The sequence below is a fragment of the Squalius cephalus genome (assembly GCF_949319135.1).
Source record: "Squalius cephalus genome assembly, chromosome: 18".
In the NCBI taxonomy this organism is placed as follows: domain Eukaryota; kingdom Metazoa; phylum Chordata; class Actinopteri; order Cypriniformes; family Leuciscidae; genus Squalius; species Squalius cephalus.
In genome coordinates, this window is record NC_137139.1 from 34,280,412 (window position 1) to 34,299,900 (window position 19,489).

General features: G+C 37.4%; 2 protein-coding genes across 6 annotated transcripts in view; both read right to left on the minus strand.

Moving 5' to 3' along the window:
* Window positions 1-3,032: 3,032 nt before the first annotated feature.
* Window positions 3,033-12,739, minus strand: sgms2b (sphingomyelin synthase 2b). 2 transcript variants are annotated; one of them, XM_079849216.1, is made up of 6 exons: window positions 12,672-12,739; window positions 8,476-8,970; window positions 7,412-7,529; window positions 5,640-5,793; window positions 3,996-4,168; window positions 3,033-3,633 (listed from the first exon to the last, which is right to left on the minus strand). In XM_079849216.1, exons 2-6 carry the CDS (start codon window positions 8,958-8,960, stop codon window positions 3,448-3,450), a joined length of 1,116 nt encoding a protein of 371 aa, XP_079705342.1. In that variant the 5' UTR covers window positions 8,961-8,970; window positions 12,672-12,739; the 3' UTR covers window positions 3,033-3,447. The 2 variants fall into 2 exon arrangements, with proteins under 2 accessions (XP_079705342.1, XP_079705343.1); XM_079849217.1 differs by lacking the exon at window positions 12,672-12,739 and adding an exon at window positions 12,576-12,661.
* A 1,092-nt stretch (window positions 12,740-13,831) lies between these two features.
* The window catches only part of aimp1b (aminoacyl tRNA synthetase complex interacting multifunctional protein 1b), a 10,365-nt gene continuing 4,707 nt past the window's right edge, over window positions 13,832-19,489 (minus strand). For 2 of the 4 annotated variants that reach the window (XM_079849220.1, XM_079849221.1), the window contains exons 5-7: window positions 17,049-17,266; window positions 15,006-15,174; window positions 13,832-14,053 (exon numbers count right to left, since the gene is read on the minus strand). In XM_079849220.1, the coding sequence (XP_079705346.1) occupies window positions 13,887-14,053; window positions 15,006-15,174; window positions 17,049-17,266 (554 nt within the window). In that variant the 3' untranslated portion in view covers window positions 13,832-13,886. The remainder of the gene's footprint in view (window positions 14,054-15,005; window positions 15,175-17,048; window positions 17,267-19,489) is intronic. The other 2 variants (XM_079849222.1, XM_079849223.1) reach the window with 1 other exon arrangement.

The following is a 19,489-nucleotide window of genomic DNA, read 5'->3' on the forward strand; positions in this document are numbered from 1 at the left end:
ACATATTGTGACGTCATGTTTCTACCGTAGCCGACAGCGAACAAACAGCGCTACAGAGCGCGTTTCGTCACTAACTTGAATGAGAAGCAGCAGAAAAAGACGCAGCAGAATACTCAGGTTGTCCCTGACTCTGCAAACGTGGAGAAAAACATGCTGTATGAACGACGCCTCGGACATCGTAACGTTAGCTATTTCCCCTTACCGAGCTGCTTTGATGCTCTTATCCATTGCTCTTATCTTATACTAACTATGGAAACAGGCTATTGTAAAGTCAGTGAATAAAAGACTAACACAATGATGAACAAGTAAAAACAAATCGCAATAACGTGTTTTACTGAACAATTAAGTAAATATAATTTAATATAAAATATAATATAAAGAAACCTCATTGCTTGACTTGCTACTCCTGGGGGGGGGTTCCTCCCTGAAGCCTCAAAATGTTGATAAGTTAGTGTTCTTGGCCAAGAACCTTTAAGGAGTGTTCAAAAAGCACAGGTGCTATTTATTCATTATTTTTATTCATTATTGTTAACATATTTTTAACATTATTGTTTGTGTTCAACAGCTTACAGCGTTTAAGTTACTCACTTTAAGGGGCCTAAAATAAGGAAAAGAGACTTTTAAGTTACTTTTAAGTCCAGCGCTTTATAATAACCGAGAGTCCTGTGTAGACAAAACATTTTTTTTATTCATTTTTTTTTTACTTGAGAGCAATAAATGTTTTGGTTGAAAAAATGGGAATGGATAAAATGGATTTTATATCCCATGGATAAAAATCGTGATTCACATTTTAGCAAGAATCGTGCAGCTTCATTAGTGCTGCTGGAAACGTCTGAAGTTGAAGCTTTATTTCTAATTAATTTAGACTGTATCAACTAAAAAACCTAGGATTTTGTTTGTTCTCTTCTAAGACAGTTGAAAAGTAAGCAGATCTAGCATTTTTAAGGCCTTTCGGTAAGCAATAGCACATTCCTTCCACGGGATGCGGAATACCTCTAGTTTAGTTTTCTTCCAGCTGAACTCCATTCTTCAGGCTGCTTTTTTGAAGGCCAGAGTGTGCTTGTTATACCACAGCGTCAGACTATTTTCCTTAATCCTCTTTAAGCGCAAAGAAACAACCGTGTCTAAAGTGCTGTAAAAGAGAGAGTCAATCAACATTGCAACATCCAGTTCGGCTAAGCTATCTGGTATGCCGAGGAATAGACACTGATCAGGAAGATTATTAATATAGCAATCTTTAGTGGTAGAAGTGATAGTTCTACCATATTTATAACAGGACATATGTAACATGTTCCTGCTGAGGTTGATTGGAAGTTGAAGGAGTCCAGCCATGTCCCAGCTAAGGTGATTATGCTCTAAATTCTTTTTTTTTTAGTCAATAAAACCAGTTGTCTTTCTGGAAAATGCTGCATTTCTTTTTAAACTTCACCTGCTTTTGCATTATGCGTCCTTAAAGGGTCATGAAACCCTAAACCAAATTGTCTGAGATTTTAACAGAGTGTATGTGTGTTGAACACCATTGAAGAAAATATTAGCATCTGTTAGATTAAATAGTAAGGGGAAATGGTTAAAAAAAAAATTTCCCGCTATTTTCGTCTTCCGGGTTTAATATCTTCATCGTGTCCACGTCACAGGCTGTGAGGTGTGTGTGAGTGAGTGAGTGAGTGAGTGAGTGTGTGTGTGTGTGTGTGTGTGTGTGTGAGAGTGTGTGTGTGTGTGTGTGTGGGTTTAGGGGGCGCGTAGATCTAGGCTATGTACAGAACTTTTATTTTTATTTTTTATTATTAAGCAGAAAATTAATTATTTTCAAATATATGCATTTAAAGTGTGTAAATAAACAAATATATATTTTTAAATGACATTATAATTATGCATGTACATTAATATGTTTTAAATACAATTACGATTACTGTAGGCTAATATATGTAGCAGCGCATTCAGTTACTTTTTGAAAGGACAAAAATAAGGTGTCAGTGTATTTTATTAGACTTTAACTTTGCCAGCTATAAAAAAAAAAATGTAGCATTTCCTCACGTTTTACCACTGATTTTTAGTGACAGTCGATATGCATGAGCCACTGGCCGATGACAGTTAATTTTACTTGTCAACGGTGTTTAGTGGACCTGAAAACAGGTTTCAAAGTGCAAGTTTTTGAAAAAGAAACCATTGTCATTTGTGAAAATGGTAATGTCATGCACATGCACCTGAATATTACATGTTCAGAGTCATGCACGAGTACTACCAAAACAACAATGGCAGACAACAGGACTGTGTTTGTGCTTCTCAAGATACTGAGCTTATTACCGCTTTCTTTACAAAGTGACATTGGGAACTACTGGCCACAGAATACAGTGATTTTAGTCGACGATCCGTGCGAATCCGCTTTGCCAACATTGTTGTCTGTATGCGAAACCTTCCCATTTTTAGTACATTGTCATCATTAAAACACGCCCAAAGGACCGTTTACACAACACCATTTTCAGCTAAAAACGAAAAGCTTTTTAATGCGTTTTGCCTGTTCATTTACACTACAATATTTTTTTTTTTAAATGATACCAGATCGTCTCCGTGCAAATTACAAAAACGCAAATTCGGAAAACAAAGACGTCATACAAATGCATATCACGTCACATATCACAGTCTATAAGCGTGTCGTTTTCCTTTACAAAGTGACATCGCCAGCTACTGGCCTGGTAGCAGAATACAGTGTTTTGGAGGGAATTGGGATTGTTTTGACAACGATGTTATAATAATCATGTTAAATAATCGTGATTTCAATATTGACCAAAATAATCGTGATTATGATTTTTGCCCTAAAAGAGCAGCCCTAACAAAAAGTATTTGCATTTTAGCAAATCACACTATGCAATGTGCACAAATGTTCAGACTTTGAACTTGTTGATCACATAGGCCTACATATACATCTACATAGGCAATCAGCATGACTTAACTTAAATTGCACTAAACTAAAAAAAATAAGTATAAGAATAAAGATACATAAGAACAATAAGTAAACACAAACAATAGAAAGTGTAATCTGTGAAATAAGTTCTAAGAGTTCTAGAACTTAAGAAAATAGTATTTATTTTGCATAAAACATTTGAACATAAGGCAATGAACATAAATTATAAACTATACAACAACTTTTCAATCCTTCATTGAGAAACACCATTAAAATAAACATCTTAATTATGTTTGAGTGTGAAAAAAAAAAAAATACCGTCATCAGGAAGTGAACGCTCTGTTCCCCTCAGATGAGCGCAGCGCTGTACAACAGCACATGTTGATACAGATATAACCTCCACCAGGAACCACACACTTTCTTCCATCAAAAGCACGTAAAGCTCCCAGACAGGTCTGAGGTTCTGCACTTCAAGTAAACAGGATCTAAATTCGCACAGATAGTGTTTGTTACCCAACAAACGCACAGTCTGACACTTGAGCTTGTCATTCATCTCTTGTGCTCTGCACTTTTGAGTAGCTCTTGCACGGGTTCTTGAAACACGCGGGTGGAAGCGACACGGGCCACGAGAACGTGCAGGGAACCGTTGTTCTAACGTTCTTCTCCAGGAAGTTAAACAGTAGGCTCCACCACGTTCGGTTCAGGTAGTTGTAAGGAGACCCTCTCAAGGCCTACAAAATCAGGAGAGAATCCAAAATGTGCTGGTTATTTTGGTCCAATTTGCCATTTAACACGAACAAAACATTAACCTGTTTGTCAGCATGAACCTGTAGAATACGAGATATAGAATGAGCTTTTGTTTTAGCAACTGATTTGCTGCTCGAGAAACATTTCCAAAATAAGTTTGCTTGGAACATTAAATCATGACAAATTATTATTTATCATTAATTGTCAACAAAATTGTGCATCTCAGCAATTCATAGTTTTACATGCTGGAAATCCTCAAATTCAATCTACTGCATCTTCCCAAGAAGAGATTGAGTGGAATTTGAATGTTGCTTTTGTAGGATCTGTAGTTTACGCAAGCTTTTACCTGGTTGTTGGCCATGGTGTGGTACCAGTAGAAGAGGCGTGAGGTGATGAAATACGCCACCACTACATCCACGCTGTAATGCTCATGCCCTATCAGGATACAGACCACGCCAACTGCACTTAGCAACCAGCAGATCACGTGATAGCAACGCCAGAGTAGTGAGCGGGGTGAGTCTACAACACAATACAATAATCTTACAAATGTAGTCACACAAAAACAAAAAGAACTAGCAAGAAGAGGCTCTCAGAGTAAACATTTGGGCTTATGAACACTCAATATTTAATCATACAATAATTGCCGATACGTCAAAACACGATGCAATGCGATTGTTGATTTGATTATTTTCAGTGGCTTGAATATTATCATATTTGCCTATTCTACACAACTTGTAAATTTGTATTAAACCACAAATGCAACAAAAATATAACATGAACATTTAATCTAACTGGGACATCCACAAAAGAAAATACAACTTAGTTTTTCCATTTTAAATCATTTAAAATAAACACATGAGCTCATCTATCATCTGATGGTGGCTCCTGGCTGGCTCGCCAGTTTTTTACATATAAAAAACGTTTCTTTTTTAGTTATGAGAACGTTAGAGGAACATTAGATTCTAGAATTTTGAGAATGTTATGAGAACATTCTATTGTTATTACTGAAGAACGTTATTGAACAGTTATGGAAACGTTCCCTGTTAGCTGGGATGTTGTCATTCATTTGATAGAGAACTACAGTGTAAAATTAAAGGGTACATAACTTACACAGTTTCACCTAATCTCATGTTAATCTTGAGGACCTATAGAGTAGAAGTGCATCCTTCATATCTCCAAAAAGTCTTTAGTTTTATCGTATTTCTAAAAGAAAAATACAGCTTTCCGATTCTATCCAGAAAAGCTCCTGGAGGCGTGACGTGGGCGGAGCTATAGAGTCAAGCGTCGACCTGGGCCTTAATAAAACATTCGTCACTGAAATGACCAGAACACACAACCGCACTTGCTACACTCCGTTGCTGCCCCAGAAAAACAAACTGCATCCACTGTTCCTGTAATGCTGGGTTCTTTGGGAAGCTGAACACACTGAACGCTCTTTGGTGAGCTTTCCCTCACATCCAAAAACACACTTTTTTGGAGACATACTTGAACAAATCCTTTGCAGCGCTGCTGATGATTTCCTGTTGAAGCGCGTTGATGTGCGCGGTCTCGCTCTCCTCTGGTCGATGTGTGCGCGTGCGCGCTTTTCCGAGAGAAATGCTCATATAAGGAGTTCCACTCTCGTCTACGTCATTAGTTCCACGATCGAAAAAAAACAGCCGAAACTTGTACCAACCCGGAAGTAAGATTTTCGGCACAGAAATTCTCCGTTATTCGTCCAAAATATTTTTTTTAAACTTTAGCCATGTTTAGCATGAGAATCCATCTCTTTAACATTGTAAACAACTCTGAATACATGAAACACCATTGTACCCCCCCTTTAAAGACCCGATCACAACTAAAGCAGACAAAAACACCACTTTCGAAGGACCATGCGCAAGAGAACTGTTCTTTGTCATTAAGTTGTCATCAAAGGCTGGTAAAATTGGGCATTTACCAGTTATTGTGGTAAAAAAAAATGAAGACACAGTAATGGTTTCCTCGTACTCACATTCCTGGATGAAGAGGAAGGTGAGGGTCAGCATGACCGTGTGGCCGCTGTACAGAAAGTCTCCACACATGAGATGGGAGCCTGTGATGGACAAACCTCCTCCAGACACCAGCTGCAAAACTCGCTTGATCTTGCCGTGAGAATCACCGTGGAGCTACAGAGAGAAGCAGAGCGAACATGAGGTAAAAGCATCAAAGCTACACTTCACCATTACACGCAAACAGCGAACAAACATATCAGACGTGATTTTTAAGCAAACCAGAACTTAAAACATATAATTTAACGCACAAATAAATGCACGGTCGTCTGCTTTCCAAGCTAACAGTAACAGTGACAAGCTAACAGTTCTGCAAAGGTTCCCTCAAAGTTGTGAACAAACGTTCTTCCAGTAACATTAATAGAACGCTTGTTCAACGTTATCTGGACTTTAATAATGTTCTCAAAATGTTATTTATACATCGTACATGAAAGATCTTTTCTGAAACGTTTTAGTTGGAAACTTGTTTCAGAATCTTCAGAGAATATTCAAAAGTAACGTTCCCATAATGTTTGAAGAATGGTAAAGTGTAATGTTCACATAACCAAGATGGGGTTTTTTTTAAATGTTGGATGTTCAGGAACATTCAGGAATAATTGTTTTCATAACTTAATGGAACGTTAGCAAAACATTCTTAGATTATACATTTCATTATCTGGGTTTTTACTTTGCATCGAGATATATTATGAGAATGCACTTTTGCATTTTATAAGTTTTAAGACATATTTAGTGATGTTTATATAAGCTAAAAATCTGACGATTAACCTATAATTTAAATTAACTTTTTCTCCATTAGCTTTTTTTTTTTATTTTTTTTTTAAGTTGCTAGAATTTTTGATAATTTTCACAAAACTTTCATGGCCCCATAATATTTTGTTGTATGAATATCTGAACACACAATTTTGTAAAAGAAGAAAAGCACCTCTGCTTTTAAACAACAACAACAAAAAAATTATTCTAGCTTCATGCATTATTTTTGATCAAAACTTAAATGTGGGTACCGTATTTTTCGGACTATAAGTCGCTCCGGAGTATAAGTCGCATCAGTCAAAAAATGCGTCATGAAGAGGAAAAAAACATATAAGTCGCACTGGACTATAAGTCGCATTTATTTAGAAATGTATTTCACAAAATCCAAGACCAAGAACAGACATTTAATCAATATAGGCAAGTTATTCAACTACACAGTAGCACACAGAACAACAGGCTGAATAGGTGTCCGGTGTGTTAACGCAACACATTAACAGTTATTCAGCTACACAATAGCATAAAGAACATATACCTGGGAGGCTGAATAGGTTAAATTAACATAAGCCAGCGAGTCCAACAAGAAATGTACCAGTAAACAAGTTCACCAAGCTCCCGCAATCTCATTCCAAATCATTTTCTTCATCCCTTGGTGTCGCTTCTGAACAACTCCGCCAACTAGAGCGCCCTCTCGCGGCTGTAGACGGTTATGTTTTCTCTTGGTTCATCTCAGTCTGAATTAATTTTGATATAGAAGTTGCACCTGATTATAAGTCGCAGGACCAGCCAAACTATGAAAAAAAGTGCGACTTATAGTCCGGAAAATACGGTAAGTTTCGTAAAAAAGCATCATTTTGAACAAAAAGCTGATAAAAATCACATTTCGTTCAAAGACTACAAAGTGCATCAGCAATGCTTTTATCTCTCACTTCCTGTGTCTTGATCCGGAGATTCTGTACTACTATTCTGTTGGTTGAGCAGCACTCACCTTCGGGGCGCACTCCATGTGCATGCTGGGAACTGGAAGAGTTGTGATGTACATGGTCACCATACGGTACAAATACAACATTCCCTGCAGGAAGAAAAACCTTCGGCCCACAATGGCTCTGTCAACACAACGGGACAAGGAGGAATTATGGGACTGAGTTGAGTTTGAATTTACTCCTGCATAGCACACATCACATGTTTTATCAGTCGAGGCAGTGATTGGATGGCAGTGTTTGGGAGTAACTAAATAAAAGTAGCAATGCTGCTAATTAGGGCTGTGCAATATGGACAAAATAATCATATTGCGATTTTATTAGCGATTTTGGAAATTGTTTTTGCTCTTTCAAACATGCTACATTCTAAATGTATTCAGTGCACAAGAAGTGCATAAAACATTTCACAATGAAATAACATAGTATTAACAGCTTGATAAACAAAACTGTAATAAACTGTCTTTAAAACAGACAATATTAAATAAATTAAGGTTAACTAACCTAAACTTAAGTCATAATGATAAATAAACTTCAAAATTGTCTTTCAGGGCACACATTTCACAATGAAATATAATTACTGTACAGTGTGTGTTATTACAGTATTACTGCTTGATAAACAAAATTGTAATAAATTGTATCTTTAAAACAGACAACTAAATAAATTAAGATTAACTAACCTAAACTTCAGTCGTAACAATAAATAAAATCTAACAGAAATCAAAACCAAAAAATAGATTGCTAATAATGGACCGTTAAACTCAAGGCAGAGTATTTCACTTCAATGCTATTCATTTCAGGAATAGCAACTCGTGTGAAATGAGTGCGAGATGGCAGCTGGTATCTTTTGTCGAGTGTTTGTATTAGTCTTCGGAAGCCGTCTTTACTGACGATGTACGCAGACACAATGTCTTTGCATATATAATATTGCGTCTGTAATTTCTTTGTGCCGTTTTGATCCGAATTCTCATAAGGCGTGACGCTTGCAAATGCTTGAACGGTCGGTTCAGGCTGGCTTTGAGGTGTGCTTTTGTTAGTTCTGATAAAACGAGCAGCTCTTACACCAAATGCTCACCTGTGCTTGAGGAAGAGCCATTGGATGAACCACAGAGCCACCAGGATCATTCCGTTCACCTCGGTGACGGAAAACGCCCACTCCGCACGCGGCACGTAATCGAAGAACTTGTCCGGTAACGGCGGGCTGACGGACTTATCCGGGACTCTCTCGTGGATGACGGTGATCATGACGGTCGTAAGGATGAGGTTAAAACCAGCCCAGATGAACGCGATTCCCGTCTTCCACCATTCCGACGGCAGCCGAGGGACGCCGGACTTCGGGATGGCGATGCGGATGTAATCCTGGTTTTTCCGCAAGGCTTTCCGGAAACCCCGCGCCAAACGTGTCGGCTTGCTGTCGGCAACCTGATTGCTAGTGGGCGTGTCCGGAGAGGGGCGTGTCTGTCCGGTTTGGGGGCGTGTCCTATCTTCCACCATCACCATCACATGGAAGTCGCCGTTGTCTTGTTCATCTTGTTCGTCCAGGAGTTGAGATGCTGCCATCGCTTATACACTAAAACAGAGCGGAATACTATTTAATATTAAATACAATATTTCATGTAATATTGAAAACAATATGCAGTATGCCACAATAAACATTTGTCAAACTGCTGTCACATGAACTCAGTATGAACTCATTTCAATGTGCATTCAATGTGTTGCTTGCAGTTTCTGTGTAATTATGTGTAATTAAAAAATATTAAAATTCTTTCAGTATGCATGATGCGTACGTGTAGAATTCCATAGACGACCAATGTGGGGCATAGTCATACAGGAGCATAGTCTGGGGGTTGCCTTTTTTTCTCCTCACCTCTCCTCATGTTATGCTGTATTTTTTTCCTCAATGCTCTGTCTTCCTGTCCTGTCTACCCCCTTGTCATATTGTATGTATGTTTTGTATGGACAGGTTGATGGCTAATTTCGCTGGTACTTGTGACTAGTGACAATAAAGCTACTACTACTACTACTACTACTATGTTGATTCTTTGTGAGAAGGAGGGATTATTTTGGAGTCATAAGGACTGTAACCGAACAGATACAGTAAATATGCGGTTGTTGTGTTGGACAGCTGAAAGGCACAGTAAGTTTCGCTGCTAGTAGCCATTTTACGATTATAATTACGTTTAACGTCCGCCTCCTTCCCTGAACCTGAACATTGTTACCGCTACGATTTCATTCTAATAAAACAGCCGCGAGTGCTGAATTACTACTCATGGTCACTTTATTTGACGAATTAAAATTGTGTGGTAACGCAGCGCTGTTTAACTTGGTCAAAACAATCATACTAAAAATACATTTAAGTGTGTTGAAACTTGAAAGTTATGTTATATCGTTACTGCTATGATAATGAGGTGATAAAGATGATTTCAATATGAGAAATAATTTTAATGACTTGTGTTGCTAAATGGCATGCATATAGGCTATCGAACGGTGGAGAAAATGCTGTATTACTGTTCCTATCCTACTACTGTCACTATTCTGTTAGACACTTGACAGAATAATGTTATCTCTGAGGTACAAACATGTGACTTGCGGTTAAATCAAGAAAACAAGGAATTCAAACAATAAGACTAACCATGTTGAGCTATATAACAATGATTCGTTTTCTTTCAATAGGCTAAATGTATCCAAACACAGTTGTTAAGTCTAATAAAACAAATCATATATTAAAGCATCTTTGGTGTTTCCATGGTTTCTACGGAAGTAAAACCAGAAATCAAGGGTAACATGGGTATATGACGTCATTGACCGGTGACGTATTGATTGTTACAATATTACAAAATTGTTACACTGGTTAAAATAGCTGATTTCTCTGGATTTAAACATTGTTGGAAACATTTGGGATAAAGTAAGTGCACAATTCAACACAATATAGATCATTGTTGGGTTTTGGGATATTTTAATCAAAAATCTTACATATTGTGCCTTAAAGTCACATAGCTTGGTGAAATTGACACTGCACAAACATGACGGAAATCTACACCGCAAACAGGTTGTTTTCACTCGATTTAACCCAAGACATTTTAAGGCATGTCATCTTGGAAACAAGTCCAGTACGGCTACTTTACTGGGGAAAGACAGAAATCTGATGGTCAAGATTACATTTTGATTACATAGGCCTATTTCAAATAAATTCTGACAAAAATTATGATAATTTTAGCATCATTGTAAAAAAATAAATAATAATGCATGTGTGTGCTATATAATCAAAAACATTATATAAGCAAGATTGTCAATGTTTTTGAACCAAACTCGCATTCCAACAATTTCTGACACAGTTTTCCATACGTATTGTTATAATATCCCTCTATCATATAGAAGCTGTAGTGTGTTGATTTAGTTCAGTCCACAAATGTTTGGGCGTTTCTGTGTGTGTGTGTGTGTGTGTGTGTGTGTGTGAGAAAGAGTAAATCTAAGACACACCCTGAAACCTGTGACACAAGTTCACCTTTCTCATTCAGATCTCTCTATGGACAGCAGTCTGACCGGTTTGTGCCGCTCTGACGTGAAACTCAAGACCCCGTTTAGATTCTCCCCCGCTGAACCCCAGAAACGAATTACAGATTTCATATCCATATATCAGTCTAATTGAGGAAGGTAGGAAGGCATCAAGGCACATATTTAGGCGTGTCCCAATTCTTTATGCACTACTCTATGCTGTTTAGTAGTGTAAATAGAGTTCACACTGATAATTCCAACAACAAGTGCACTTCAAATACACAGATGATGCACTTCAGTTGGACACTTCATGTTAACTTCTATATCTGTTTTGCACTTTCATTTTTTGAAGTGCTTTCACTAGTGCTTATTCCAAAACATTCATGAATTCCAACATTCCAACACAATTACAACATCCAACAAGGGTTACTTCATCAAAAACGAAAATGATCCCATAATTTACTCACTAGGTGTATATGACTTTCTTCTTTCAGTCGAACACAATCTGAGTTATATTAAAAAATATCCTGGCTCTTTCCAGCTTTATAATGGGAGTAAATAGTAGTTAAGAGTTTTTGTAGCCCAAAAAAGTGCATCCATCCATCATAAAAGTAATCCATACGACTCCAGGGGTTTGTAAGGCCTTCTGAAGCGAATCCATGCGTTCTTGTAAGATAAATATTCATATTTTTAACTTTATAAACTATTATCACTAGCTTCCGGTAACAGCCGTACGCGAGTCTAGGGATAATTTATAGTTATAAATATGAATATTTCTCTCTTTTTTTTTTTAAACACATCACTTTGCTTCAGAAAGCCTTTATTAACCCCTGGAGTCGTATGGATTACTTTTATGATGGATGGATGCACTTTTTTTGGGCTTCAAAATCTCAGGTACCATTTACTCCCATTTTACAGCTGGGAAGAGCCAGGATATTTATTTAACTCTGATTGTGTTTGGCTGAAAGAAGGAAGTCATATACACCTAGGATGGCTAAATTATGGGACAATTTTCATTTTTGGGTGAACTAACCCTTTAAGTTCAGATCTGTTCTCCAAAAGGGGTTGACAGTAAACAGGTTTAAGAACACACAGAATCAATATGGTGCATGTTCGAAAACGTGGTAAAAGCATGAAACGTTTTAGTCAGGGCTGTCTTGTTAAAGTCACAGGATGTTTGACTCATTGCGTGTAAATGTTTGACAGGTAATTGATGTGATTTGACAGCATTGCTGAGCTGCCGCAGAAGTCATTGAACTCACACCTGTGCACGCGCACACAACCCCCGGCGGCGCGCCCCCGAACTCAGAGACCATCATCATCATCATCATCGGAGCCAAAAAAAGAAAAGTTCCGGAACCATCCGGATCCTAATGGAATGATGATCGATCCGGATCAGCGCGTGGCTGCCGGTAAAACCATCTCAAGATCCCGAAATAAACACAAACACAGAGAGTGCGTCTGAAAACACACTATACTGCCTACCTAGACATCAGAAACGCCTAAAAATGCGCTCTAGGTAGAAAACTCACTAGGTTTTGTGACATTCTCTGTAACTTTCTTTATAGACATGATTCTAAACCACATCAGATATAGCATGCACCTCGCAGTTTTTACTTGAGCGTTTATCAATTCATAAGAAAAGCAACAATAGAAACAAACAAGAATCACTTTACATACCTTATGCAAGTTAAAATCCAGCGCGACACACACATAAAACAGCGTTAATAAATAAATAAAAAAACGAGATGTGAGTGATGTGAACAGACGACTTACCTGTTTAACACCGGAAGACTCACTGAACAACGGTTATGGAGGGGGGTGGGCTTTAACCCCGCCCACACCTGCAGCCACGCCCATGTGGGCTCAGAACCACGCCCTCTACAGTAATCATGGCGTCAGAGTAACAAATTACAAAAAAATTCGTGTTATGCAAAACTGGCCTCAGGAATGAAACTGGAACCACTTCAGAAATGCACTGAAAACTTGTAAAATTTGAACATTTATTTGAACATTGTTTACCTTTTACCATGCATTATTGTTAACCTCCATTTGTTTTATTGTACTCTTGTATGCAAATACATTATAAGCATAAAAATAGTGCATATTTTATTAATTTAGTAACACTTTACAATAAGGTTCATTAGTTAACATGAACTAAGAATGAACAATACTTCTTTAGCATTTATTAATCTTAGTTCATATAATATCAACATTTACTAATATGTTATTAAAAATAAAGCTTGTATTTGCTAACATTAGTTAATGCACTGTGAACTAACAATGAACAGCTGTATTTTTATCAACTAACATTAATGAAGATTAATAAATACTATAACAAATGTTTTGCTCATTGTTATAGCTCATGTTAGTTAATACATTAATTAACATTAACTATTATAAAGTGTTACCATTATATTATTATAAGATATGTCAATATATAGATCATTCTATTTATGCGAGTGCTTTGTGCAAAAACAACATAATTTACCATTTTATTTTAAAAAATATGAATCTCCATCACGCATACCCGTGAGCAAGGAAAGTGGTAATTGTGTAGCTTTCAAATCTCTCAGATTTCATCAAAATGATCTTCATTTGTGTTCAGAAGATGAACAAAAGACTTGCGGGTGTGGAATGACATGAGGGTGAGTAAATAAAGACAGAATTTACTTTTTTGGGTAAATTAGCCCTTTAAATGTGCCAAAAATACTGTAAAACTGAATGAATTTGGTCTTTATCACTGTCTAAAATGATAAATTGACTTTCTATATAATGTTTTCTTGTACTCATGAAAACAAATTCCCATAAATATTACATATTATATTACCAGTAATTGTATGTTATATTTATTATATCATAAATATAATATACTTTCAGCATCTTGTATTTATGTGAGTTAACTGTTAAACATGTTACACTGAGGCTTTTGGTGGTTTTTAATGATTTATTGGTGTGATTTTGATCATGAATGACAGGATGACTGTGTTTTCACTTGATCCCGCCGTTGCTGATGTTCGGGGCCCGGCAGAGGCCCTTCCCACGGACTTCGAATGCCACGCCCTTATACGTGGCCACGCCCTTCGCATCTGTGCACAGGTCGGGCAGCAAACGCTCCCAGATCCGCTGTTTGGGATTCAACTCTTTCTCTGGTTCACCTGCACATCACAAACACAGTCCGTCACAAACTCTGATGGATGTTTACAGTGTTGGGAGTTACTCATTACAAGTAACTTGAGTTATGTAATCAGATTACTTTTCCAAGTAACTAGTAAAGTAACGCATTACTTTTTCAATTTACAACAAAATGTCCAAGTTACTTTTTCAAACAAGTTACGCTAGTTATTGACTGACAGCTCTCCTTGCCCCCATGTTGAGAGAAATAAAGTGAGGAGGTGGTGTGTGTTTGTGTGTGTGTGTGTGTGTGTGTGTGTGTGTGTGTGTGTGTGTGTGTGTGTATGTAAACATGCTGGTTATTTTAGTTCTAGACTAAATGTGAACATGCATTTGCTCATCTCACTTGTACGAAAACATTCAGTATTCCTCAAAATGAATAAAAACAGTGAAATGCAATCTCAGAATTTTACGCAAAACTTTTATAATTAACTATATTAAATTACACAAATATACTTTATGTATTTAATCTCACTTTATTAACCAATGTCTTTGCTGCTGACCTTCAATGATCTAATTCAACCATACTAATAAGCAAAAATTACTTTAGATTAGATTTGGAAATAAGAGTGTTGAACTTCCTTCTCCTGTCTCCTATTGTTCTTTAATCGGCAGAAGCTCAAAGGTTTGTTTGGACAGGAGTAAATATGCATTTCCTTCAGCCTGAGGCTTATTGACTTCACTTTTGGTGTGAAAGGGCCTGAACATTTGCCAAAAATAAAACTTTTGTTGTTGTTATTAAAAAACAAACAAGCCCAGCCCAGGTGAGAAAAAGTAACGCAAAAGTAACGTAACGCATTACTTATCATAAAAAGTAGCTAAGTAAAGCAATTAGTTACTTTTTTTGGGAGTAACGCAATATTGTAATGCATCACTTTTAAAAATAACTTTCCCAACACTGCTGTTTATGCGGGGTTTATGACGAACAGCTCTTACCAGGGTAATTCTGGAAAGTGATTCTGTCGCCCGGCTGAGCAGAAGTGGGCGGAGTCAACGGTTCCATGCTCTCTTGATTGACAGCGCAGAGGAGGCGGGCCTGCGACTGAACACCTCGTACCTTCACTGGCCGTCCGTTACACAACAACACCACCAGACAGCCCACCAGCTGCACACACAAACACAATACATCCTGAATAACACATGGGGTCCATTTTATTACTATTATTACTTTTTTTTTTAATTAATACTTTTATTCAGCAAGGACGCATTAAATTGATCAAAATTAGATTTATAATGTTACAAAAGATTCTATTTCAAATAAATGCTGTTCTTTTGAAGTTTTCATTCATCAAAGAATCCGGAAAAATAAAATGTATGACAGTTTCCACAGAAATATGAACAGTTTTCAACACTGATAATAATCATAAATGTTTCTTGAGCATCATATTACCAGATCATCATATTAGAGTGGTTTCTGAAGGATCATGTGACACTGAAGACTGGAGTAATGATGCTGAAAATTCAGCTTTGATCACAGGAATAAATTTCACTTTAGCTGATTTACATCAGCTGATTTACATTATAATAATATTTCATTGTTTTTACTGTATTTTTGATCAAATAAATGCAGCCTTGGTGAGAATAAAAGACTTAAAAACATTTAGAGTCCTTTATTTGACCTGATATTTTTAAATATTTTAAAATCAAAATGTATAAATATTGTCCAAAATATATGTTAAAAAAAAGCAAATTTTGACTGTTTTGAGATTTTGAATTTCTTTGTTTATTTGGAAAATGTATTTCTTTCACATGTGCTGTTTGCAACATTTACAAAATGCTTCCATCTATTTTGGCCAGTAAAAATATGATACATTACATATTAATATAATAAAAAGTACTACATGGGATTTTAATAAATTTTTAATATTCTGGAGTAAGCGCTAAATGTGTGGAAGCCGTGTATATTCACGACACAACCGAACACAAGCGTCTCGAGCTGCTGATGTTTATTTACAGCTCCTTCAGATCAGTGTTTTAGGATGTTTATTAGGATTAGGGAGTTGGGGAAGTAATTGTATTTTATTTTATTTTATTTTGTGGATTAGGGCAGTAAGAGGTATATACAAATTAGTTATTTTTTTGTTCGTTATTTTGGGCTCTGTCGGCTCAATCCCCAATAAACCTGTTAAATTCAATTAACATTGTTTCATTCGCTTTTCCATGAAAAAAGAAACCTTATCGTTTCGTATTGTTTTTCATGTTCGGTCTTTGGATCTAGACGTAGCCTGGTTAAAACCAGACCATTCTCAGTAGTAACTGAGTTATGGTCTGGCAAAGCTTCATTAATAACTCATTTCCAAAGGGGCGTCACCAACGGACGTCGCTCAAATGCCTCTGGGCGCAATTGGATAGACCTAAAACCAATCAGAGCGTTCGTCATCGTGTAAAGCCATATGCTGTGTCCCAATTCGCCTAAGTTACACTACGCCATAAAAGTATGTACTCTTTTTGTGCAGAAAAGGTATTTACTTTTGAATGTGTAGCAAAAAAGTAGGCAAGCTTTGGGACATACTTCTTCGTCATCTTTATCGGACGGATCTGTCTCGTGCATCCTGTCACGTAAACTGCCCTGTCAGTCATCTTGTCACAGTTAAAATCCTCTATTAAATCTAATTTAATTTCCTACCGTTTCGGAGAGAAATGTAGGAGCACGTTCATCTGCCAGTGGGTCTTTCATGGAGACGGTCCTCATGTGTTTGCTATTTGAATATAATAATGCATTTAAAAGTTGAACGGACGTCGCTCAAATGCCTCTGGGCGCAATTGGATAGACCTAAAACCAATCAGAGCGATCGTCATCGTGTAAAGCCCGCCTCAACGTTTCTGATTGGTGCCGCGATTTGGACGGATTAGAAATGGACTTGAATAAGCTCTTTGCCAGACTACTTGTAGAGCAAATCTAAATTTGCCGGAAGTTTGTCTGGGTTTTCCCAGGCTAATCTAGACGGGTTGTAACAATACAACTGTGATGTCGTTAACCTGTTCCGGAGGCACGTGATTGGTCAGTCCGCTGACCACGGTTCTGGGAGCGGGTTCTCCTAACTCCACCTCCTGGACGTACAGTGACGCTGAGTCCGGATGTTTCCGAACGTCCAGAATCCGAGCGACCCGCAGGTCCAGACGGGACACGTCAGGTTTCTGATCGCGCAACAGAGCCAACTCAGAAGTCTTCGGGAGCGCCGCATCCACACCTGCTCCTGACACACACACACACACACACACACACACACACACACACACGCAAATCAATCTCTGAAACACAACAGAATGAATCGTGTCTCATACAATACATATGCAAGCAAATGCAAGTCAACAAAAACAAAACAGCATGAAGAAATGCTGCCACAGTTTACTCGGACATTGATCCGAATTATAACTATATAAGGCCAAACTTGCTGTTATGTGGTGCTTTAGGGTGAGTAAACACAAGCCTGTGAGCTCATAGGCTGTTGAAGAATCAAATCTTGAAGAATTGATCACTAATCTGAGTATTGAGTTCTCTGTGTCTACGGTGGTTTATATCGATGTATTTGGCAGATGCATTTGTCCAATCATTTTGCCATACCTCCCTATTCTATAAAAACTGTTGTATTCGTGTTAGCTGGTGGGATTCTCAATGGACTTTGTCTGAGATCCCCTGAGAACTGCTCGGGAAGATCTCCTGGCCGTGATTAAAGGACATTTGCTGAAGTCTGTTTGTCGATTATTCCTGCGCAGGAAGAAAGCTAGTTAGGGAAGCAAGTTAGTTAGGTAGACTATATATTAAACGTCGATTGGAGACGCTAGGGAACGTCGATTGGAGACGACCCAAGTAGATTTAGAGTAGGAAGGGAACGTCGAATGGAGACGACCCAGGGAACGTCGATTGGAGACGACCCAAGTAGATTTAGAGTAGGAAGGGAACGTCGAATGGAGACGACCCAGTTAGTTAGGTTTAGGGAAAAATCTATGACACCATGTAATAAAAAATAAAAAAATATCTCAGGATTCTGACTTTTCTTCCTCGCAATTACAACTTTATATCTCACTTATAACTTGTTTAAGAGTTTAAATCTGATTCTGTTTAAAGTTTAAAGTGATTCTGAGAAAAAAGTCAGAATTGCACGATATAAACTCACAAATGTGAGAAATATGGCACAAAAAGTGTGATATAATTTTGCAATTGCGTTAAAAAAAATTGTCAGACATAAACTCGCAATTGATTAAAAAAATTCTGAATTGTATGGTGTAAACTCACAATTTTTTTCTTATGATATACACTCAAAATTGCGAAAAAATTTTGTGAGATAAACTCACAAGGGTCAGGGTTCTGTCACTTCTGTCTAGTCTATTTCTTGGTTTTGTGACAGAGCCCTGACGCTCCTGTTTTGTCTTGTTCTGTGTAGCACGCAGCTTGTGCTTTACTCTGGCTGTGTGCTTTCATGTTGTCATGTTCTGTGTGAACACATGGCTTCATTAGTTCTCATTAGCTGCGTGTTCATGTCTCGTTTTGTGTGAGCGCATGGCTTGTGATTTGTTTTTACTGGTCATGTGCTCTCCTGTGGATTGTCTAACCCCGCCCATCTTGTTATCTGATTATTGGTTAATTTGCCTCACCTGTCCTCTCTCATTACATGCTTTGTTTGCTCCCTAATTATTCTCCCTGTGTTCGCAGTCCTGTGCTGGTTCGTCGAGTCGAGTCGAGTCGAGTCTCCCCCTTGGGGTAGTTTTTGTTTGTTTTATTTTTATTTTTAATAAAAGCCTTCATTCTTCTGCGATTGAGTACTTGCCTCATCTCCTCAATCCCAAACCCTGACAGCAAGTGCAAGAAAAAATTCTGAATTGTAAAATTTAGTCGCAATTGTGAAAAAAAACAATATAAACTGGCAATTGCGAGAAAAAATTGTCATAATTTATAATTTCATAATGTCAACATTATATTGTGAGATATAAACTCAAAAATGCAAGTAAAATATTGTGACAGACACTTGCAAGTGCAAGTAAAAAAGTCAAGATTGTAAAATATAGTTGCAATTAGTCATAATTGTAATAAAAAAGTCATAATTGTAAAATATAGCCGCAATTGCGAGAAAAAAATTGTGAGATATAAACTATTTCCAGAAAAAAGTCAGAATTGTGTGAAATAAACATGCAATTGCAACAAAAAGCCATAATTGTGATTTATAAACTCAAAGGGTCTCATTCATGAAACATTCGTAAATATACGAGTAAATATGTGAGTGATTTGCGCGTAAAGAGACATTCCCGAAAATTCTTCTCCTGATTCACAAATACTTCGTAAACGTCAGATTTGATAGTGAAATGTGTGTGTGGGTTAATGAATTCCAATCAGTCGTAAATGGGACGCGCGTGCACACTCATTCTCAATTACCATAAATCCCGCCCATTAAAACCGACTGACAACTATATATGGGCATCAT